The sequence below is a fragment of the Haliaeetus leucocephalus genome, unplaced genomic scaffold (genome assembly GCF_000737465.1).
Source record: "Haliaeetus leucocephalus isolate CR32 unplaced genomic scaffold, Haliaeetus_leucocephalus-4.0 Scaffold819, whole genome shotgun sequence".
In the NCBI taxonomy this organism is placed as follows: domain Eukaryota; kingdom Metazoa; phylum Chordata; class Aves; order Accipitriformes; family Accipitridae; genus Haliaeetus; species Haliaeetus leucocephalus.
Window position 1 is genome coordinate 704,279 of NW_010973255.1, and position 25,588 is coordinate 729,866.

At 36.5% G+C, this 25,588-nt stretch overlaps 1 protein-coding gene across 3 annotated transcripts in view; it reads right to left on the minus strand.

Annotated features, from left to right (window-relative positions):
• Window positions 1-25,588, minus strand: part of ZDHHC14 (zinc finger, DHHC-type containing 14) — a 113,488-nt gene that overhangs the window by 37,141 nt on the left and 50,759 nt on the right. For 2 of the 3 annotated variants that reach the window (XM_010581851.1, XM_010581850.1), the window contains exon 2: window positions 14,822-14,982. In XM_010581851.1, coding sequence (XP_010580153.1) covers window positions 14,822-14,982 — 161 coding nt within the window. Of the gene's footprint in view, window positions 1-14,809; window positions 14,983-25,588 lie in introns of all 3 variants that reach the window. The other variant, XM_010581849.1, reaches the window with a different exon arrangement.

Below are 25,588 nucleotides of genomic sequence, written 5' to 3' on the forward strand. Positions count from 1 at the left end.
AAGAAAACACCCAAACCCAATTCTAAAATGCTGACAGCTACCTTGATCCCAAAACTCTTACACTCATACACCCTAACAGTTTGTAGAGAATACATTAAAGACAACTATGACTATTGGTGCAGGATGGTAAAACTTGGACAAGTTCTCTTTAGGATTTTCCTGAATTTTTTAGAATTTCTGTAATAACAAAAAGTCTCTCCACAAGTGCTGCAGAAATTCTACAGCCTAATACAGAATCTGCACATTTACTTAAGCAACAGCAGCTCTGTCATTAGAGCTTGGAATATGGTAGAAATAAAATCAGTCATCACTTTGAGATCTCTTAAATGCTGTGATACAATGGAGCACATTCAGAGTAGTATTTCTCGTCTCTTGCTATTACTAAGTTTGAAAATCTAACTCCTGGTGTTACTTTTACACATCTTGGAGTTTGTTGCATAAAAAAAGTTTCCAACTACCTCATTTGGTACAAGTGGTGGGGTTTTCTTTGTTTGCTTGCTTTTATGTTAGGATATCAGCATTCATTTTTCCAGCAACTAAAAGACTGATCAGGCTAAATCATTAAAGTTCAACTTAATGTGCCCAGCCTGAGCTATACTCTGAAAGCTGAACATGTAAAAGTGGTACCTTTTTCTCAGTTTATCTGTTCTTGTGTAATCACAATCAAATCAAACCACAGAAGAGAAAAAACCCTGAATTATTACTCTTGGACAGGCAGAACAGCAAGAACAATAGGAAAGTAAAATAAATTATTTTCCAATATATGAATGAAACTACATTTCAAGGTCACAGTCACCTGCATAACTGTGCTTTAAGTTGTCCCCCTCACTTTCATGTTGGACAAGCGTGGGGCTGGATGACCGGTTACTAAAAGATCCATGACTTGTATTTGAGCTCAAATTGTTAGAAATATCACTCTCAATTACAATTTCTGCCAGCTCTGCAGTCATATTTACACAGGCTTCAAACTACACATTTTCCAAGGGGGCAACCAGAAAGCCTTTTACCTAGCACGGTATTCAAATTAGTGACAGCATAGCTGTGCTAGCAAAGGTATAATTATACAATATGCTAGATTTGACAGCAAATCTAGCTTAAGAAGTTCCCATCTGCAACGTGCTCACCCACTCCATAAATATGCATCAATAAAAGTATTTGTGGGACACCACTGTAAACTTGACCATTGAAACAACTGGACTTCAGAAAACTCTCTGGGAGAAGAAGGTGGAAGGAGGGGAGCAATAGCTAAGAATGATGGAATCAGGGTGTGAAGCTCCCAAGCATCCCTTATGAGAATGAAGTGTTGAATACTGAAGAAACAGCAGCTTAGAAGCAGCCTACTAGACCCTGATGTGGTATAGACATTTGCTTGTGTTTGATCTAAACCAACTCCTGCAAAGTCCTGTGATGCTGGGCCAGGTCCTATGATCTGTACGTGGAAGCACAGATTACCGTGTGGCTCCCATAACAATCAATAACACTGATTTTGACCTCAAGGACAATGCTACTTGACACAGCATTTTTGATTAAATAAGTATTGCGTTTTACAAGCTACTAGCGTATTTACATGTTGATGCATAACTAGACAATAAAAATTGTTTAATGTGCAATATGGACATCAGCTTGTTTCCTTTTTTGTTGTTTTTTACAGTTGTGTTGTTTAAAAGAAACCATTAATTAAATGACTGTGATTTTCAAGCACCCTAGCAGATACAAGAATTTTATGAGGTCAATAGAAATAAATTGATTTCTTCAGGTTATAGTAAAAAACATTTTATTTACTTGCATAATAGTTTATTTGTCCTCATGACACATCAGTTTGAGTTATGTAATTTTTTTATTTTTACATTTTAATTCAGAACTAAGCTGAAAAGATGTTCTTTTGAGGGCATAGCACAACTGTGCTTATACTATTTAAAGCTTTACAGAGACATGCATGATTCCTAAATCCAGAAAACAGGGAAGAAATTCTTATAATTCAGAGATTACATAAAAAAAGCTTCCACATCTACAATGAAAACTTCTTTTGTGTAGAACAAGTTACCAGAGGCTGCACAAAATGCTGAAATAACTAACTTGTAGTACTAGTACAGATCTACATAAGACAATACTTTTTAGGGGAGAAAAACACCGTAGTATGTTTTTGTTATTAGAAATCCCCTATAGCTGATTTTAGTTACTACCACTGAAAAATATAAATACATTTTAACACACTGTACTTTCAGTAACATAACACCAGCAGGCTTGTAATATTCTTAGTCCTATAAATCCATGAACCTTACAAAACACAGTGTTATGCCATTTCTGACCATAGCCTGGTCAAGATAGACTTAAATTGTGAACAAAAATGTATGTTATTAGCCCTAATTAGCTTTTTATCCAATAAAGCATTTAACATGTGCATGTGTAACAAGTTCATTAATAAACCAATGATTTCCATTTGACACTCATACTCAAATTTAGGTGCATAACTGTCAAAAATACTAACAAAGCCTGAATTTCATATAAGTGTAGCTTTCTATACTGCTAGAAATGTTGATGCATTGAACTTCCTGAAGTAACACTAATATTTCAGATTTTCTTCTTTTACAAAATCTTATTATTCCTGAATATGTACATAATCATTGAAAGGAAATTACTTAAACCAGTCGAGGTGAATTGTTTAGAAGAAAAATTATCTTTTTTCTAATGAAACATTTATGCATAAAAATGCACACTGACTAAAACTTTCCACCCACCTTTCAAGAAGTTCAAAAAGTGCACTGTATTTATTTTATTTTAAAATGGGCTCTGGCAGAATCTCGAAGGCAACTTCCCTCTTCTCTGGTAGAGAGGGGAGACTGCTGGCCAGCCCATTATACTTACAACGCTGGTTTTCTAAGAGGATTTCCTTCCAACCCTTTGCAGGGAAGTTCAAGTTCACAGGGACAGCAAATCCTAGCTCTCTGAGAAAAATTAATCTCAAAATCCAAGGGTGAAAGCTGATGCAAATGAAATTAATGAAAACAGTCTTGCTGACTTTCCATGGAGTCAGGATTTTACGCACAATCCTAAATTGCATAATCAAACCAGAAAGTCCCAGTCTTTCTGTTTATTAACAATTTTTTTTCTGGAAACATGCAGCAGGGCAAGGTCAAATGTGCTTGGATTTAATCAGATTTATCTAACCTAAATGTGCTAAACATGTCCTGATCTCACAGTGATTTTTCAGACTGTAACTAGCCTTCAATTGGACTGCTCATACTTGGGTTCTAACACAGTTAAATCTTTTAATATATGCAGTCCCTTTAAGGCACAATAAGATTAACCTTTACAGAATCACCTTCCCCAAATAAACCTGCATTTAACCAGTACTTTTTACATTTTCTCTTCCAATCCGTTACTGATGTAGTAATGCAAGTTATTTCACAGAAAGGGTAACATTTTCCCACTAATGGGATTGCCTTCCATCCTCTCTGCTCTTACACATTTTATAACTTCTCTAGCAGCATTAAATGTTCATGCACTAGGTGGGGCTCCAGCATTTTTAGTACCCTATTAGAAAAAGCCCAAACATACAATCCATATCCTTGCAGGAGCAAGGTACCCAAACTGCTGCAAGGAAGTCACTCCAAGTATTTAATGGAGGTACAGCACAGTCTAGCAACCTTCTAATGTGACAACAAACTCCACTTAGATCTCTCAAATTATTATGATGAAAACAAGTGGGAGGTGCTGTTTAGATGAGACACAGAGGCTGGAATTTTGTATACATATCGCCAGGATTCTCCTGCTCAATCAAGCATTTGCTTTTTTGGTCAATTTTCCTAAGATCCTAGGACAAACATTCTCAAGAAGGTCTCTCCACCTTGTCTCTACACAAACTTCATAATCATATCACACAAGGTTTGCCGTCAACTTTAAAGGGACACAATTTCAATCTTCAAACAAAATCATTAGAAAAGTTAGTAACTTGAAGTAGTTGTAATGTTTCCTGCTAAGAAAAACAGATAATGCAATGAAAAAAAAATCTTTATGTATGACCTATAACATCTGGAGAACAAAATGAAAAAATGTAAATCTCTAAGAAACATCTTCCTCTGTGTTTAACCACTTAAGCCTAAGCTACATGCTTAACAACAGTGGGCTACAAGAGGAAAGAGTAATTTATTTTTTTTAGGGAAAAGAACTTAAATAAAATTTTCTTGTTTCCAGACAGTAATCTCAAGGACAAACAATACTGGGAACCTGGCTTAGACTGAAACCAGCAGCTGCTAACTGCATTCTTCACATAATTCTTCATCTGATAGCCAACAAGAGATACCGAGAAATATTCCTCCTGACTTTAGATAAAAGACTTACTGCCTTGATTTCAGAAGAACCTATGTATTATTTTCTTAAGAGCAGAATTGCATCATCTTCTTGAAGACTAAAACTTTATGCGAAAGTTATTCTTGCTCCCAGAAAGAAAGAAGACTCTTTAGTGATTTGCTGAGGGAAAGAAGCATAGAGAGTAAGAGCTTTCTGAAATACTTACCTGATGCACAAAGTAATTTTGCTAGATTTATTTTAAGAATGTTGTTTAAAACATGCAATATTAGGTATGATTATAAGCCTATCAAGCTGGTATCCTATCTTTGGAGTGAAAGCAAAAACATACCCACGTTGTACCCATAAGCAGTATGTATTTGTTCAGACTATTGTCAACTCTATGAAATGCCTATGCTGTAGCACAGATTTAGTTTTATAAGGCTCTAAGGAAACCAAACTGTGCATTTCAAAACAACTGAAAGACAGGCAAGGAATTGTAGAGAAGTCTCAAATGTAGTCTTGAATATCAATGAAAATTAGACCGCCAAGACAAAAAACAACTTCCAGAGATGGCATGCTGATGTAGCTGATATACTGAGTTCAGAGCTTTTGAAAACGCAAAAGCAAGCCAACAGAAACTGTGAACTGGTCTGAGATGGTTGTAGCTCTTGTAGGAAGATATACATAAGTTAAGACAGTTAACCTGAAGAAAAATCCAAAGCATTTCCTCGCTATAGATGGACCTTTTTACAGCTGGAAGGATAAATTACAATGATCATCTTTTTATTTATCTGCATCACCTATCCAATGCAAAAAAGACGGATATTGTGGAAGAATTGTTAATCTTATATACCTCACACGGACAAACACTCTCCCATTTGTGAAACCCATTCTCCTGGGTTTGGTTATCCTTTTAAGCCTTATATTTAGAATTTTATTATCCTATAAACATTTTTCCAGTTGAGGTGACTTCACACTAAACTAACTACAAGAGACACATATCATAACTGCAAAGAGGTTACAAAATAAGGCTGCTTCTAGTTTTCATGTTCCCATAGGAAAAACAGCCCCTCTCAATACGGTATATTGTGTGATTGCAGAACCTATGCTTATATGCACCATGAAAGGATGCAACTACCATTGGGGAATGACTTTTCAGCTTCCATAAAAGTTACAATCGAAGTAAATCAACAAGTTTAATTTCCCATATGGGGGGGGGGGGGGGGGCCCTGCTGCATTTAACTGAGATTATAGCACTTTTACAGAAAATAATCCTACGTTATCTTCAGTGATTTTGCATTATACAAGCCTCATGCATCTAGTTGCTTTTGTTCTATTATGTTATATGAGAAAACACTACAGTATTTTAAGACTTATGCTCCTCCCCTCTCTTAGGCCAAATAGATATATTTCTTAAATATTTTCTTACAGGTCATGGTTTCCAGACTTCTCTGTTTTGCTGCCTTGCTCTTGAGTTTCCACACATGGTGTCAAAAACTAGACAGTGAACTGAGCTGTCATCATCACTAAGTATTGCAGAATGTCACTTCTCCTGGTTTATGTAATGACTTTTCTTCTCAAGCATCCCCAAAAGAATTTCCCTTTTTTCTCATGCTATTATGATGCTGACTCAATCTGTTTGTGGACAATACTCAAGTCCCCTTTTGCTGTACCGTTCACTACTTAGCTCCCTTTTTGTTAGTATTTGATTTCCATTTGTAACCATGCAGTTTGCATTTGTTCCCTATATTTGCTAAGACTATTTAGAGTATATTTATTAAAAAAAAAAAAAATCAAGCCAAGTGCTTGCAAATTCCCTCAACTCAGCATCAACTTCAGAGTTAAGCATACCCCCTTTTTCTTGAGCCCACAGTCAGCCTCTGCAAGATCCTACTTGATCACTTACTGTTTGCCACTAGACTGTCTTTCCAGAAAGCTGCTCACTGACTTTGTGGTAATTTCATCTAGACCTTATTTCCAAAATTTATATAGAAAGAATCCTATGCAGAACAGCATCAAGAACTCTGTTACAGTCAAAATTCAGCACATCTGCTTCTTGTTCTCCACCAAGACAGTTACTTCGCTCTTGAAATACTTTGTTGCTTGTTTTGAGTCTTAACTGGCCATAAACCCCACGCCCTGCCAGCCCCAATTCTTACAATTTGACCATTTAGCAGTTTGCTCCCTATCTTTCCAGACAGAGAATAGTGTCTACCGATAGAATAGACAGATTTCTATTAGAGTAAAATATTAGATAGACAGATATAGATGCAGTATAGTAGATTGACAGATTTTTCTTTTTCTTTTAACTACTACTACTGTCCCTCTTCTGACCTGCACTTCCTATCAGCTGGCAAGAAGCGTGCAAGTTCTCTTCTGAGATCAAAGCAGCGTTGAATCCTTCAGACTGCCCTCTGTTATTTCTCATTTCCCAATTACACATCATGCCTTCAGCTTCTCTTTCTTCCTCTGACCTCTAACATAACCGGTCCTGTTGTCTTCTACTGTTACTTGCTGGTTATAAATGACTTTATTCCCCTTTTGCCTTTCCAACATTTTCCCTATAGGTCGGTGCCACCTCTTTATACTCAGCTTTAGAAACTGTCTCCATTTCTGATACAAGTATCTTTCTGACTGCAATCTTCATAAAACTAGAAATACAGGCAGAACCGCCTCTTCCTACACTTCCCAACCTTCCTCTGTATGAGGATAGCTTGATGATGTGCACTTAATATACTATTTTTCAATAGAGGTCCCTTTTGCTTTGTGGACATCCTTTTTTTTCCTCTCAATTCCTTTCACTTTTTGTTTATGAACACAGATGGTGGCTGGGCTACTACCACCTCACCAAATCCTCAAGAAACAACTGCTTTCCATTCCTGTACCCTGGCGGTGGAAACAGTAGCATCACAGCTCTGTTAGTCCTTCATCTTCACCTGGAAAAAGGTGATAGCCTAGGTGGAAACATTTCACACTGTCAGCATGACCACCCTATTTCCAAAAAGTCACTTGAATGAAGTACCAGAAGTTTCTTTAGAAGGTCTTATTTTGAGAACTATTCTCCTTACTCAGCTCATCCTGTTATACGCTTTCTGGCATGCAAAAATAAAGTTTAATAAGCTTTAAAAGGACTTCAAATTAGCATTCTTAAATCAGAATTCCTCCTCTTGGGACATAACAGTTTCTCACCCCATCTGTAATAATTTCTGTGAGGCTCCTTCCCAAAGAAACAGGTAGGGCAGAGTAAGACTCAAGTTTATCTCAGAATAAAGTAAAAGCCACAGATTGGACATGTTACACGCACAAATTTTAGAAAAGAAACAATTCAGTGAAGGCATTATTTTTAGGTGATTTATCTGAAAAATCTCTTGCCTCGAAGTATATTACTGTTAACCTTGCACCCCATCTTTAGAAGGCACCTCAAGTTCAAAGGTACAGCAAGTTCCACAGCAATCAAACCAGAATGATAGTTTTGGAGCATGTAGAAGTTATCTTTTGAACTGCTGGAGCCATCCAGCTTTTCCTGCTGCACAGATGCCACTCCACTAAGATACATCTTTTTAGGCACATTAAAAAATATATTTTAATAGTACAAAGATGTTTTTTTCCATTTCCATTGCTGATTCCACAATCAGTTTTAGGGCAGAAGGATTTGTTATAGATACCTAGCTTGTTCCTCTCCATTAGACTTGCCATAAGCCCTCATGCTTGGGAATTTGAGCCCCGAACTCCACATTTGGTGGCAATATAGTTCCTCACTTCCTCCCCTCCATTGGCCCTTTTTGGAAGACTACTGGTTTTGCTACTGCTGAAGAAATGACAGAGGTTTTAATCAGCTCAGCAGTCAGAACCTGTGAAGCAAGTCTTGTGCTACCATTTTTAAAAAAGATTTGTAAATACAAGTTCTGAAACAGTCCCACATGGAAACTTTTTGACTCTCCTAATCAAATTTTTAATGCAATCTTTGTCTTTTTTTCAGTATCCAACTTGTATTTTTCATTTTGTTTAGCCAAAACTTCTTATCTGACAGACTCTTTCTTTAAGGAAAAATTATATTGTCTGCTGCTTATTTGAAATAAATTATTTCCTGACTTAGATTAATGTTCCTTTGAATACAGGGTAAATAATCAATTCCTTGAACAGGAACCTGTGCCTGTATTTTGGGCTAAAGCTGGTACCTTATTCTAAGAAAAGGATTTCTTAAAAGAGATGAATGAAACTAGACCGTAACACTGATTAGGAAAAGGTGCTAAATAAATGCTTCATTATATTTTTCCGTATTTTTATGCTTAAAAAAAAAAACCCAAAACCCAAACCCAAAACCAAACCAAAAAAACCCCCAAGCCCCCCAACAAAACAACTTGGTGAGTTTTGTAGCCTAAGCTATACACCTTATTCAGATGCTTAAGCAAGATGATTCAACCACTTTGGAAACTCAGATGAACAGCAAACATTTTAATACCTCTATCATATTGCAGAATTTGAAGAAAGGAGCTGAAACCTAGCATGTGCTGTAGCCTTTGAGCTTAGCATGCAACTTCTGAACAAAGTTTGGCAGAAGAATGATGGGCGGGGGAGAGGGGAGGTCACAGTTCACATATCCTCAGCAGCAGCTTGTTAAGAGCTATAGAGTTAACTTCCGGATTTCTTTACTGCAGAGCACATGTTAACTCTGTTTCTGAACTGATTATGAACACTCCATCACTGCAGAGAGGATGTCACGTCCCAGCAGAACTGGGCTTATCGGAGACTGCTACAGTCAAGCACATAGGGCAAGGAACCTGGCTCTCCCTCTTACCACCTCCACAACAAAGAGGAGGCACCTGCCCAGCCCAGAGAAAGGAAAAGCTTTCAGGAAATCCCAGCACAGAAACACAAGGTGAGTAAAAAGCAGAGTGGAAAGAAGGATCAGAAAAACAGGAAGTAGTGACAGACAACAAAAGATGCAACCAAGTAGGATCCAGGGCTGAAGAGAAGTACAGGAAAGACAGGGCAGAACTCGGGGTGTACGTACCTAACAGATGCAATATATGTAAGAGGCAGAAAAGAGCCCCAGAGCGGACTCTAAACACCAGAAAGCACAGGATTCTCCAGAAACAGGAACCAAAACCCAAAGAACTTTTTGGAACAAACTGCGGTAACTTGTTTTTGTGTCAAGGCCCTAATAACAAGAAGTGCATTGTTATACTGCTGCCTTCTGCCTTCTCTGTCTAGGTTTTCATTACTTAAGGAACAACTTACTGCTCCTTTTGGTTTTTTGTGTGTGTGTGTCTTTATAACCACTGGATTATGAAAATAATGTATCTAAACCACTTTCTATGCCAATTAGAAAGCATTCAAAATACCTCATCCTTCAAATGGAGCCAAGAACACATTCAGTTAATATTTATAGCTTGTTTATACATCTGCCATTCTATAAGAATAGAGAATTAAACTATACATCACAAAAACTCTGACGTGACTATTACACCATGTCCATTTCAAAATCATAGATACAATTAAATATTGCATATATGGGTACTTGATTTAAAAACTGAGGAATTAATTTGCTGTGGTTAAGTTGGGAAAAATCCTTTAATAAAAGCATATTTAAAACATCATTTAAGGAACACTAAAGATTTCACCAAATAGCTGGATATAGCAGTGAAAAATATCTGTCATAGCAAGATAACTAAATCCTAATACCTACTCTACAACAACTCACTTGCAATCTCATTTAGCAGACCGTCATCATTATCATCTTTATACATAATTACTGAAAAGGTAAATTTCCATTAGAAAGCCCATCTGTTTTACATAAAAAGAATAGGTTATACAAGTTTTTGTTCTGAAAACATTTTCCCTTACTACACCATCATTATTACTGGTAGATAATCAGCAAGTTAATTTCAGTAGCAGCTTCATTAATGGATTTTAATTTCATTTTCTGCCTAAGGGACTCAAGAAATTCAAAGAAACAGACACAGAAATGGAAAAGTACTGACAGAGATGACAGGGAACGTAGGACAGTACCTAGATGGATACTACTGTTCTTTTCAGCATCTTACACTCCTCTCTGTTCCTTTCTCAAATGCAGGTGTGAAATCCTCCCACTGTTTAGGAAGATTTTATTTCATTAATTTTCAAACACTTTGAGGAATTAGGACTATCATTTTTCTATAGCGGAACTATCAGCCAGCAGTGGTACAATTCAAAACACCATACCTATCTTTCTCTTCTAAAATTGACAACCATTTGTTTTCACTCAGCAAGCTGCTCTCAGTAAGGGAAGCAACATCCTTACTTTAACCAGAGTTAAGATAACTTCCCTCAAATACGTTTTTCTTCACATACAGTTACGCTCCAGCTTTTCCTTAGTGATCTCACATTGTAGTAGGAATAAATTATTCTCTCAATCATCAATACTTGCCTCATTACAGAGAAAAAGCAACAAAACAAAACAGAACATCAGTAGTAAGAAGCCCAACGATTTGTCTGCAGATCTTGCTTCTAGCCAGCTTTGAAATCCTATCCTTAGCCAAAAACAGGTTTAAAGAAATCTGTTAATACAGTAAGTGAAAGAAAGATGGCTGGTCAACAGGCTTGGATACAAACATCTCCCCTTCTAGTTCTGGTTTAAATATGCTTCATGAGTGCAGACTTCCATACAGTGTTCTCCTATGGTGGTCCAGTTTTTTGCTAATGAGAACCTCTTCTGATTAGGTACAGCAGTGCCCCACACAATGCTGCTTTTCTGACAAGGTAAAAGGCCAGCTAACACAAATGGGTTGGTCGTATGCGTATAAGTAATATGGTACATGTGTTGTTCAGTAGAAATAGGTGAAAATTTAAAAACAAGCTTGGTGTTCATCTAACAATTGTTAAGCTTTCATTTTTAAACTACCTTTAAATGCCAAATTTCATAAAGGTGAAATTTAACTAAAACATACAACTTTTTTTTCTTAATTTAAACTTTTAAAAGTATCATTCATGTTTTATTTTATTTAGAAAGCAGGACTGCTTCCTTTATTAAATGTCTTAAGTAACTCATACCAGATATGATAAAGATCTACACTTATTCTTTGGAAACAGCTTAGATTCTGTTATTTATCATTAGGACAGCAGAGAGCAGGATGATGACTGGCAAATTAAGACTACTTGTGCTTCACCACAAGAAGAGAGAAAAATAGGAGTGCTGGGATTGCTGAAGTGAAACATCTAGGAGAGGTCACAGTGGCAGACTTATGAAGTGTAAAGGTTTAATAGAAATCTAAGTTCTTCAGTTAAGTCCTATGGAAGGTTATTCAATTAGAAAGATATTCTTATGATTGCAAATATCTAATAAATATATTTACTTTCTAATCATAAGACATTTTACTGGGAACTCCAGTATTGAAACAGGCAAAAAATGTCTGCTTTTCCCCAAACACTGCATTAATAAAACTGAAGAAAAACTCCATTTAAAAAAAACCACAAAATACTCGCAAGCCGTCATAGTAATGACGGCAGTAATAAAACTGTTAGATGGGAAGCTCTATTTCAAAATGGCTCTTTCCGGAAAACTCTGAATTTTAAACATTTTTTTATCTCCAAATTAGAACACAATTTTATGATGTAAAGGGGCATTCTTTTTTGGCAACACTAAGGAATGCACCTGCCTGAATACCATCCTCCTCCCACATGTTATTCCTAAAGAGAGGATAATTTTTTTTGAGAAGAAGTAGGGGCAAAAAAGAGAAAGGAGGGGGAAATTATAACTTTTCCCACATTTCCCTTAACAGTTTTGAGATGCTTCTTTTCCCCACTCTCCATCCTTTCCTTCCCAGCTATAAAAATAATCCCATTACCCATTATAGCAACTTACACACTTCTGTGCAGCACATCACATACTCAATATTTGATTCTGAAAAATGTTTGCAGTGACAGCACTGGCAAAAGCTAAAAAATAAGCTCTAAAATCAGTCTTCCTAAGAAATCTGTTAGCTTTCCCAACAATATAGATTTGAACTTTGGCATCTGTTTTCCACATATCTGGATTCTGTGAATATTTGGCATCTGTTTTCTACATACCTGGATTCTGTGAATATTAGGAATTCTTCTATTACACAAGCAAAGACTGAAATGACTGTGTTTGAAGAAAATTCCAGTTCCTCAGTATAAGAACATTTTTAATGTTTTTTTTTAGAGTGTAGAGAGAATACAGTTCCATAATGCTCCTCCATTTCTGATTTAATTTCTTTATGGCATGTAAGGGCAGGCTGACTGAACATTTTCTTTTTAAATAATCCGGAGTCCCATATCCAAAAGTAAGCAAACAGAAAAAATTTATATAAATTTAAATACATCCATCTGGGATGGATCTATCTGGGTCATCTAGGACCTAACAGTTTTGTTCCCTGTATACTATGTACAGTATGGTCCTTGCCCAAAGCTAAGTTCTGACTGGCTAAATGTAACCTTCCTGTCATGGCAATGACAGCTGGCTCCTGGCTCTGCACAATTAGATCATACAATGTATAAAAGTAATGTATGTTTTCTTCCTGAAATGTGAATGCCAGCAGAATACATTGTTTTTGGAAAGCTATACCAGGTCTATAAAATTCGGTGAACTACACATCTCAGACTTCACACACACCCGTGAGAAAAGATTTCCTTCCCACAAGGTTCAATGACCGTGTTACATGATCATACAGTTCCAAAAGTTGCAAACCTACACAAAGAGCATAGAGAGTAAGTACAATTAGCTGCTGCACATAGCATGCTGCAAATGTGTTGATTCCACTTCAGAACTCAAATCCAAACACTCTGAAATACACAAAATGCTTTTTATTACACAGACACCTTTTTATCTTAACGTGTAACATAGTATAACAGCTGTGGTCAGGACCTTCCAAACCTGATGAAAGAAAGTGATCTCACTGTAGCAACAATCAATGAACTCATCACTATATTTTGAAATCCTGCTTCTTCTTAAAATAATCCATACCAAAGATAACGTGTGTTTCCAGAAAATAAAACAATCCTTCCTCCTCCAACAGCAGTTTTCTGAAACTGAGCCCTTCAGACAAGACTTTTTAATCGCAATGAAACCATTAGATTCAAACAACCACTGAAGTATGTACGTATTTAAAAACAAACTTGTTACCTTTCCTCTGCTAAAGGCTCATGAGAACCTAAAATAGTAAATACAAGTCATTACTTTTTTTGTTTTACCTTAAACAGTATCATTTCTTTGTCTGACAGATCTCTTAAGTGGAAGATATAGCTGCATGATGTGCTTACTGTCTCTTAACAGCTAAGTAGTAAGAGGAAACTAATGCCCTATTGTTGTTAACATTTTGCTATTTTGACATGAATTCTCCTATCATTCCCACTTATGTGGGCATGGTTCACAGCATGATTTTGGTGTGTACAAACTACATTTGATTTCTGAGGAAACTAAACCAGAACTTCTGCTCCATGTGTATACCAAATGAACTCTACCTCGCAACATGGTGTTAGAGTCTACACCAATGGCTTAGCTCCTCAGACATTTTCACTAGTGCTTTGTGGAAGACACATAGTCTAGAGAACCAGACAAAACCTAGTCTGAAGTAAACCCCTCAAATTCACACTCTACAGATGCAGAAGCATCTGCAACAACAGCTTTAGTGCACTCATTTGCTTCTACTGCATTAAATTATTTGTCACAGTAAACAAAGCCTAAGACTGTACCTTAGTATTAAACATCAAGGACCCTGCAGGTATTTTCTCCTGTGCTTGCATAAAACTGTTTTCTGTTTTTCCAATTATATGAGCAAGTGTTCCTCTGAAATTGCTTCAGTAAATGGTATTTCCATTGACTATCATATCAAAGCAGATATAGTAGCCTTCAGTAAGCTTCAGTAGCTTACTAAAACTGAGCAAATAAAACCACTGTTTATGAAGCAGCTCTGCAAACTCATCCTGTGCTTTCTTATCTAGGTAGCACATTTTAGCTATTGAGCCTATTCGTAGCTGTAAAATCTAGTTCACTCTCCTTTAATTGTGCTGGCTTTACACAGATGAAAAATAGTAACATTTTATTGCTGTTACTGAAAAAAAATCTTCCCAAGACTGCATCAACTTACAAGACTGTATATTAACAGAGACTTATCTGGCTCTTTCACAATATAAACAACATAAGTAAATTCAGTTAAACTCTGAGGTTACATTACTTTAAAAGACACACAATTGTAGAACCTTTGCAATATCAGCTTTCTTGCCAAAACCACTTTAGAAAGCATTCTCTTGTGTACCACAGAGAGACTTCTACCAGACTTGCCGAAAAGTATTTACAGTAATAACTATCACTCTCCAAGGCCAGGATTTTGTTTACTATCTTTCTTGGTGAAGAACTGATCAACCATCTTTCCACAGGAATCACTGTAATGTCATCAGACATTACAACTCCAGAACAATTACTCTGGCAAGATAGGAGTAACTCCTCCCATAAGCAGAGCAGCACACTGCCTTCACACAGTACATGCACCCTTGGGAGGAAAGTGAAGAGACAACAGACCTTCAGTGTTACCTATTTGTCTCTCTAGATCTGCTGCTTCATCTGGTGTTGCGCGTGGAAGGACACCAGGATCACTGAAACTAGTACGCAGCAGGGTCCCCATCACGAAAAAGAAAAGAATCCCACCAATTGCAGGTATAGCAGGTGTAATCTTCTCCGACAAATATGGACAACTGGAAAAAGAAAAAAGATTAAACATAATCAATAACACATAGTGCAACTTGCTCTCAAAAATTGTTTACCATTATAAATGCATATGAAGAGTTCACTTCTATCAAGACATTACTTATCTTGGAACGTTTACTGAAGTTGAAATTTCTGTTTATGTGTTCATGACACTTCTGAAATTTCTCATAATCTGTTTAATATAATAAAGGTCCAAATGGCATAATAATGACCTCACTAATATGCAGTACTCATTTACATAAGAAAAAATTTTTATTACAGGATATAAGTTCATCTATTTGTTCATCTACTGCCCAATTACATAAAGTAGACTGGAGGGGGGGATAACCTGAAGATATTCAGCAATAAAAAGCAAAGCACAAAACATGATGAAATAAGCCACACTGAAAAATGTAATTAAGTCCATAAAATGAATTTATTGTCCATCACAAAGATGGTGTTCAAGAGCTTACACCAGTGACACATTCCTTTAATAGCCTTGGTATATATCAGTATTACAACACCACCATTGATTCTCTTTCTTAATCCATTTCTTGTAGATGAGTAAACAAGCTTACCAAGTTACAAAGTAAGACCAGTGCAAATGACAGTGCAACACACCTGAAAACAAATAACCCATGGGGGTCTAGGGCAACATCAACAGCCCTTTACCAGCACAAAAAAAGGCTCTGGTTACCAGATTTACAATATACATGCAGGGCTTAAGACTGGATCACAGTTTTAGCAAATTTTCCTCTATGCTTCACATGTCATAAAATCAAAATGGACAGAAGCACTGGAATCTAAACAACACACAAATATAAATATCTCCTTACAGTTGCGCAAAAAGAAGGGATATGAACACTTAGACATTACACAGTATACCATTCCCGTTAGAGTCATACAATAAGCACTGCAGGATCATCTTAGAAAACACACAGGCTGAAGACTCTCCTCATAGCTCTTATATTAAATAGAGGTGGGCAAAACAGAGATGGCTTCATGCATTTCTCATGTCTGCATGAGAAGTCAAAAAATAAGCCTAAAACCAACATAAGCCAAAACCCAACAAGTTCTAGGCCTTATGGCTCATCTAAAACTTCCAGGTATCAATCAAGTTCAATTAACATAGTCTTCCCTGTTTCTGCTGACTGCCTTAAATGATGATTCAGACATGCAAGCTTTTGCACTGCAAGTCAGTTAACCTCACAGGAATGTTAACTCTGAGCAAGTGATGACAACGTCAGCTTCACTGTCCATCACTTCTGCCAACAGGATGGGCAGAGAATGGAACCGCTTTTCGTAACAGCTACCATGTACCAAGCATTTATCTCCCTGCATAATTCTATTAAATGTACTTGGCTGTTTCATTGAATGCCGTGGTTGCACAGACGCAGTGAGTCCAAATGCATTACACGGTGCATCATACCATCACTATGAGTGGAATTCATCTTTTGCCCTACATGAATGTAATGTTACAGGTGTAACAAGTTACAAAAGATTAAAAAGACAACTGGGTATAAAAAAAGAGGTGAGGAGCAAGAGATACTGTAGTTTCATATGATGAATAGACTGTTTAAATACTAGGAAACGTACTTCAAATGCACACTTTTAGAAAATCTGCTTCAAAGCCCCAGATTTATGAAATCAGTGCTAACTAAAGGAAGCAGCAGCAGGACAGCTGGTAGATATAAGCCTTGCTCCATTCATGTCAGAGAAGTCAGCCAGAACGAACAACCGAAGAGAATCTTTCATACCACATAAATGTCCTACTGCTCAATTTATTTCTTGCCACAAAGGATTACTGAAATCAAAACTACTGTAATATGCTCAGACAAATAGGCTGCAAAAACGTATTTTTAAAAGGATTAGAGGGAACATGTACATTAATGAACTCTAAATATAGCACAGTGCTATTATTCTTCTGTTGCATTATTCATTACACATACCAAAGAAATTGCAACTGTGATGAAGTCTGTTGACCAAACAAGAGTTGTATGTGTGTGAAAGGTACCATGAGATAATCTCAGGGCAGCACAGTAGGTGCAATACAATTTAGACAGGTACCAATGCAAAAACAGCAATGGTGTCTACCTACACAAATTCTCAGTGATACTAAACAGCATGAAAATGAGTAGCTGTGTCTTGCTGAACCAAGTCCATCTGCAGTGAAAAAAAACCCAAACAAAAACCCCCAAACATTCTCAAAGCACTGCACACTCTTCATCATAGGCAAGTGTAAGTTAATCTGCTTTGCCTAAAGGTGTTTCCAGGATTTAACAACCTGTATTTTATCAACTTTCACTTGCAATTACTTCAGCAATAATGTAGAAAAGACCGAAGATGTCATCTTTAGCAATAATAACCCACTAATGCTCCATCAATTCAGAAATTATTTCAAGCTGAGAAACCAGTCCTTACAGAGATTCAGATAGTAAGCCTAGGCAGAACCATTCAATCTGTCTGACTTACGTACAAACAGACCCTATAATATTACATGGGCCTGCAGAGAGCTCAATGATATCTATCCTTTAAAAAGGCCCAATTAATGTTTCAAATTCCTATCAATTAATTTTAAAAAAATAAATAAATCAGATACCATATAGACCATTTTTTTCATGTCTGTATAAAAAAAGGGAAAAAAATGTCTTCATATCTCCTGCATTATTAAAAAAACCACTACAAGTGGCTTCAAATTAAAAATGCAGATTTCAGCTCAAAATTGTCAATACATCTGTAGAAAAACACTTACATATTTATATAATTTATATTTGCATGCTTATATAATGAATCTATTTGTACTGCTACATTAAGTCAACATTATTTTAAACAATTTGTTTTAGTGTTACTGCTTTTAGAATTGCCAAATACTGTACACAGAAAAAGATTATTCCCAATATTTGTTCAAATTCCTTAATTAATTTGCTGCAATTAAGTTTGCATCCCTTCAGGCATCAGCTTTCCTCAGATATTACAAGAAATATCTTTTCTGGATGGTATGTTCATTGAGTTTTTAAAGTAAACTTTAGCAGGTACTTCCTGACAGCAAACTTCAGAACTTTCATGCAAAGGGACTCCCCACACAGAGGACTGCCCACCTGCAGCACCACTTACGATAAAGCAGCACAGAGCTCCAGAACAAATCTCTGTCCTACCACAGAGCAAATAGTGACAAACCTTTTTAAATCAGCACTTGGTAACTACTAGACATGAACTGACATCCTCAGTTTACATTTTAGACACAGTAAAACAATTGTTTTTAATCAGTATCTGTAATGATAGCAAGTACTGACTAGGTCCATCACAGAAAACACATTTTTAGGAAGTATTACTTGGCCACAGATCCCACTAGCAATTGTTATTCTGGAAATAGCTTCTTCAGGGAACAGTGTTTGGATTTGCACACAGTAACCAGTAACACAACCTGAAGTTTTGACTTAATTAATAGAGGAGCTTTATGCAAATCAGCCCTGCTTTTTGCTTGGCTTCTCAGCTGCTTTTCTGAAGCATCATGTGAAAGTTTGCATGCATGTAGGAGGGAAATAAAATCTGCTGGACAACTAGTCTGTCACAGCTAGATAAAAATAAAAACACACTAGTATTTAAGTGATAATTATCAAGTATCATCCCTGTGAACAAAGGATGCAGGAGAACAACAAAAGTAATTCTTACCATCCAGCAGCCCTCTTAACTGTGTAACCATGTTCCCTGTGGCTACCAAGATCAGCAAAAAAAATACACATAGTAACTCCACTGAAGAGCACACACTGTGAGAGTCCTCAACTTTCAAGCTCTTTCGTTAGAAAAGAGGAGGAAAGAAAAGAAGCCTCCTTAAGGCCTTTCCTGGAAAGATGAAGGCTTTCCTGAACAGTTCACTGACAATTATTTTTATTCACTGATGGGGAGATACAATAAATGACAAATCTTTCCAGTAGGGTAATGGATATTTGGAGATAGTCTAACTTGGAGAGAGGCTAACCCTGTAGTTACAAAAAAACATTTGTAACAAACACAACCACTTACTAAAGAGCATAAAACCCACAGGGTTTTATACCTGTGAGAAATTGGAGATCTCGCTTAATACTTGCTAACCTGGCAGGCAGAAAACAATAAAAGTACAGATTTTATGCAAAGATATAGTAGTCATCACACTTAATTACACCAATTAAAAAAAAAAAAAAAAAAGACCCCTACAAGCGTGGCTAGCAAGACTGATAATAGGATACTATATGTCAAGCTTTTCATCAACATAAAACCTCTTTGAAGCAGATATAAAAAAAAAAGTACTCTAGGAAAAGCATAAGTATAGTTGAACCAAGTAACATACAGAAAGAAATTACTGTTCATCTTCCTACATCATCAATTTATGTTTCTGCATGTACCACCTATTTAATATACCAGTAGCTATTGGTGTGCAGGTGGTGTCCAATGCTAAGAAAGAAGGCTTGCGCTGCAAACGCTGGGTTTGGTTCCACATGTTATAAGTTAACGTCTGAATGAAACTGTGCTGCTTTCCCTAAACTAACGCAAAGGTTTTGTTGTTTGTCCTTTCACTCTTTTTTATGGCTCCTCTCAGCTTCCCCTTCCTTTCAACTCCACTGCATCATTGCTACAAGCCACTCGGTCCCAAACTTCTGCCCTTCATCAGCTTCTCTTGTGAGCTAAGTTAGTTTACTAAAATGTACAAAACTGACACCATTTTGTTGACTTCTCTTTCTGCCTCTTTAACAAATCAAATACATGCTTGGAAAGAAGCATTGATACTAGCACAACAAAAAAGAGACAGAAGCACACACAAAAACTAAAGCGAGAGGGAACATGGGACAGATGGAGGAGACCTCCATTTCAGCAACGGTCAGTAAGGTTTTCATTCAGACCACTGCCTCTTGTGAAACCACATTCTAACCTTGACCTGCTTCAATTTAAAGACAGCAACAGAATACCCATATAGATAGATTAAAGGCAAATCAAGACTCTGGGCTAGAAGAACAAAAATGGCTTATAATTTACTTTTCAAATGACAAGTTACCAGTTTAAAGAAAGCAGCCAAAGACATGCACGTAGACCACAACACAGACAGTGGAAGATGCAAGGATGGGCAAAACATGAGGGCACAGGAAGAACCTGGGAGGCTGCTGGCTGACAAAGACAGTAGGATAAATGGGACAAAGAAAATGATCAGAGTGAAACAATTTCACTGTTGTAGGGTTTGGAGGGTTGCCTCTTTTTACTTGTTTTCCAACAGAATCTCAACTAGAGAACACTACATTTCATACTGCTATTAGGAAAAGTGTTGGCAGAGTATAAGGAGGTATAAAAAGAATCACAGAAACACTTTTAAAGACTGCACCGTGGATTGCCACATATAATGCAGGCTTCAACCTGCTACAGATGACTTCAAAGGTACTGCACCTATGATATTAAAACAGTTTTAACACACTCAGAATTGTAAGAAGAATGGTATAAAATTTTCCCATTGTATAGCCATAGCTACAGCAGAAAACAATGCCACAGAAAAGAATACATACTTAATTTAAAGGCTAGAAGAAAAATAAGATCAAAGAATGTTTGAATGTATCAGTTATTCAGTCAGTACTTTCCACCTCCACCCCCACCACCAAATCCCAGCATCCTACAACTACCTCTTTGAAAGGACCTTATTTTAAAGGTAAGTTGAAGAAACCTCATAACTAAAAGACCTACAGAAAGGTCTGACGCAAGAGAAAAATTATAATAGGAAACAACTTGCAGTGCATCAACCAGTTAATGGTTAATTCTTCACAAGCATGCTGTTGGCACACAAAAAATGTGATGTAATTTGAGTATAGATTAGTCCAAGTAATGTTACATGAATGCCTAACAGGATTAGCTAGGGAAGTTCTGCATTAGTTTCCTACATCTGCCTGATTCTTTTGTACAGCCTTTAAAATTCCTACTAAAATTTTCAAGAGATATTAAGGAAACCACAGACTAATTTCAATAGGATCTGAAATTTGCTTAAAAAAAAAGTTTATTTTGTTATTCTTTTTTTTGTGTTTTGAATTATTTTTTAAAATCATACACTCTCATTTCAGAATGGTCAATCAGTTTGGATAACTTATTTGATAAAATAGAAGACAAAAAACCACTGTTCTAATACTTGCTTCATTTCAAATCCAGGAAATTCGAAATGCTGCAAACATGAGAAGACTATGGAAAACACAGCAGCTAACAAACAAAAGGCAGAATGACAGCAGGAAGGGAAGAAACAGGCAGAATATTACCTCCTCCTCAATGTAGTAATCTAAAATGCTATACCCTAATCATAAATGCAGATTTATGGGATGGTTTCAGACAAGAAGCCTTTAACCTTGCTTGAATGTTTTACTAGTTTATTCTATATTTTATGGTACTAGAGACATCTTATTTTTTTTCTGTTATATTTGTTATATTGCTTGGGTGTAACTCCACTTAAAATTAATTCTAATTAAAAATAATTTTTAAGTGGGAACACATACAGAATAATAGTAATTATATTGTGTACATAAGTGTCCCAGCCTCTACCAGTCCTTAGAAATTACTACATCAACCAAAGAAGATTAATATGATGAAATCACACAGATTACAGAACAGCATGATCCTTAAACCTAATAAATTAAGTACTTAGAAGTTCTCTCAAACCTAGTACAAAATAAAATTAGCTTAATGTTACCCTGAACAGCAAAAGCTCAACAACTGGTCTTCAAAGTTTCATGTGAAAACCCGACCCAGTTTGGTCTTTAAAGCTGATGTCAAAACACATGAGCAATTACCAAGAATGAAAGACTGCAGGGACCTCTCTCTCCCCTGCTCAAACCAGCAAGTGTTCAGTAGAACTCCCTGCAGCACAGACTTCATTAAATTGTAGCACGTTACCATTGAAATCAGATTTGCACTGGCTGGATTTGGATGTAGGAGTTTAGATGAAGCCAAGCCAGCAGTGTTGATTATGAAATTATGTAAGATAACCACAAACTCCCTTCTACAAATAAAGATCTTAAGGGTTTAATGCAGCAGATAGGCAACTATCAAAGTAATAGCCTTGCGCGACCTCCCAATTTTTATTGCTGCGTGAATTAACTCTAACAATCCACTGTCAAACTTCAAAGCTGGGATAGATAAAATGCATAATGCAAAACCAACCTGTCTGCAAAACAGATGTGGTTACTGAAGCTCCTACAAGGGCATCTAAATATTGCTTTGTTACACAGAGAAGGAACTTCTTTGTGTTACAAAACACACTTTCTAAAATTTTGATTGCATCAACTGTTGGCCAGAAATTTCCAAGCAAGTTAGTAAGGAAATAGGGAATATCTAGCAAACTATACATCAAGAGCCTGAGCCTTGCCAAATAATCAGTTTCTTTATGAAAGGCCAACACAAGTACGACATATCTTCAAAAGACAAACTCAGAAAAGGGAATGGCTTCCAACCATGCAGCAAATCAAAGTCTTGCTTTATTATTGCAATTTCTGTTCGCTGACTAATTACTTACTTGAAAAGCTAAAAATATATTTGTACTGTAATTCTCTGGTTTTGCATACAGTGAAGGCCTGGTTTCCATAGTAAAAGACTACCAATTAATGAATTCCACTAAATGCACAAACTTACTATTTCTCTTAAACAGCTCATATAGAACACTTTCTTTCCTGTTATGCTTCATATTACTTCCTTATTATTTCTTATCATTTCCTGTTATGTGATTTTATAACTAAACCATCAGGTTAATCCCTAGTACTTATGAACAGAAATGAAAACAGGGACAAAAAAAGCGGAAATGCCTTATGCCACAAAAAAGTCCCTGAAGGAGTACAAGCTTCTAGGTGATTTTCCACAGGATTCTCTGGAAATTGAAACGTATGCAAGTAAGCTGCTGCCAGATAGCGGACTCTGAGCTTTCAGTGAGCAGTATTTTGTGTTGATGCTGCACAATTTATAAGGTCTAAAGGCTAGATGTAAAGCCTAGCTCCTGCTAAAGGGCAAAGGCCTGTCAATGCAATCCCTACCACTGGCTGGCCACACTCTACTATCACTTCCCTTGCATAAGCACAAGTGAGCTGGCTACCACCGAGTTAAAATGGAGGAATTGCTCTCAATCTGTTCCCTTTTCTGAAAAACACATGCATTTTCTGTTTGATCAGCTTCCTGAACAACTTCACTCACTGTATGATGTAATGAGTGCCAGTGAACAGGTAGGAACACACAGAGGGCAGGACCAAGTTGAACTGTCATTTCCAGAGGCATTCAACTGCTATGTGGACTTAGCCACAAAATGAAAACCCACCCACAGTCATAACAGCTTAAGAATAACAGATCCAGTGCCTTATAGGGATTTATTTTTTTTACTGTGTCTTTTTCCCTCCACAATTCTCCATATTGCAAGTCTTTTGCATAAAACACACAGATTAACTTTAATGTAAAATACAGGGGAAAAATATTAAAACCTTAACTTCTCAGTGGAACCCACTACAATACAAGCCTTTGCTCTTTCATTGAAAAACAGAGCTGAGCTTCACAGATACAGCACTTCCTGGGGCTCCTTTACTTATAAAGAAGTGGAGAACTGATGATCCTGCCCACACTACATATCAAAAGTGTACATCACATTGTTATAAATAAAGCACCTGGGAACATAAAGCAAGGAGGAGCATAAAAGCAAGCGAGTTTAACCTCCTCTTCCCCAAAAGAAGCAGGGCTGAGCAGTAGCAATTCAGCGACTTGATCATCCTTCTCAAAGACCTGAGAGGCCTGTTAGTATGAACTTCACAAGCGTGGGTCTCCACAGCCGTTGGGAGAGTTTTACCTGAAATGGCATCCTTTGGTTTTTCCTACTGCCTCCTCACAGTATCACAGGAATTCTCTTATCCCAGACTAAGCATTCAGTGGACAAACAGACTGGCATACCGCAGGCTACTTCAGATCAAAAAAACCCCAGCAACTAATTGGCACACATCATGCCAAATCAGTGCCAACTCTCCATATCTAAAAGTGAGTCAGTTTAAATATAAACAAATTGCAAGACCAGCTTGAGGTGAATCTTTTATTTCATGGAAAAAAATAAAGCACACAGTGCTTTAGACAGAAAGCATTACCACTACAAATATTCTGGTTAGCAATGTAATTTAAACAACTAGGAATAGCCTTTTACTGTTTTGCATTAGAACTGAGATTTGGGTGCAAGTCATGCAAGCCCAGGCATTAAAAGTTTAAGAAATACCCTACATTGAAAAATTGCTTCTGAATCGCCAGAGTTAACAATGTCATAGCATTTAATTATCTTCAGGGATGTGTGCAGAAAAGATTGCACTGTTTGAATATTGAAATACTTTTGTCTGAATTTTTTGGTGGTTTTTTTTTTTTTTTTGGAAGACATCTAAAATGCTCTGTATATACTTTTATATTAAATACTTATCAAACCTAGATAAGCACATTCAAATTGAAAATCAGTGGCTTTATTGTATTATGCTTTTCTCTGTAGTTCCACAAATATATCACAAACAGGCACTTTCCTCTCAAGAAAGGCCACTGACTGAAATTATTAATTCTATATTCCCTTTCTTAACACCTGTATAATTCAAGAAAAGTTATTTCTACCATACATCAATTCTATGATTTAAATAACGTGTTTAAATAAGGGAAACAAATTCCAGCATATTTTTTCCTAAGCCATCTACATCAAGAAATATCTATTACAGAAAAATACAATTAAAGGAAGTTATAAAAGAAACTAAAATTAAAAGCTAAGGATGAAAATCATCCATATTAATGGTTAAAAGTTGAGAGTATCACAGAAGGTTCTGTAGCAAGTTCAACAGCAAAAAAATTTCCACATTTAAGAAAATTATCTTCTTCACACAAATGTCAGTCACTTAAGAACCACAGTTACTTTACAGTTAGCTGCTATACAGTAACTAAATATTTTGACTGCTAATGTATAAACAAGACGTGAATGGAAGATGAACAAAGAAATGCCCAGTTTTTACATTGTTCCTTAAAAATATTTTATTTAAAATTCCCACTCAGTTTTAAATTTTTTTCATATGCAAATTTCGCTTTCTACTATTTCATTAAAATTTGCAAGCCTTTTCCCAGTTGAGTTGCTGCTGCAATTTTGTTCAGTAATTACCACAAACCCCAAATCTTAATGTAAATTGAACATTTACATTTCAGGATTTCAGGTAGGGGAGAATAACGAACACAGGGTATTACTGCTACCCTTCTTCAAAAGTGTAATTTACTTCTTCAATGCAACATCTGTCTCTTTTTGTCAGACTGCCAAAAGCTTTTTAAAAAGAAGCGTCACAAGAAGGTGAAGCAAAGCAAAAAAGGTCTTTATTACATCCATTGCAACTGTAAATTTCAAACTTTTTTGTTCTAACATTTTAATTATGCAACCTGTTATCACCTATATAATACGATTCCAAGCCCCTCTGAAAACGCATTTCTTTTGCCACTATTTATACGGGCACCTAGTAGATGATTTTGCAAGTGGAATAACATGATCTCTCTCCCTAAGGCAAGCCAGCTGTGAAAATCAGAGCAAAGCTCAGTTACTTCATTGTTCCCAGAATATACTCTAAGGAATTGCAACACAAG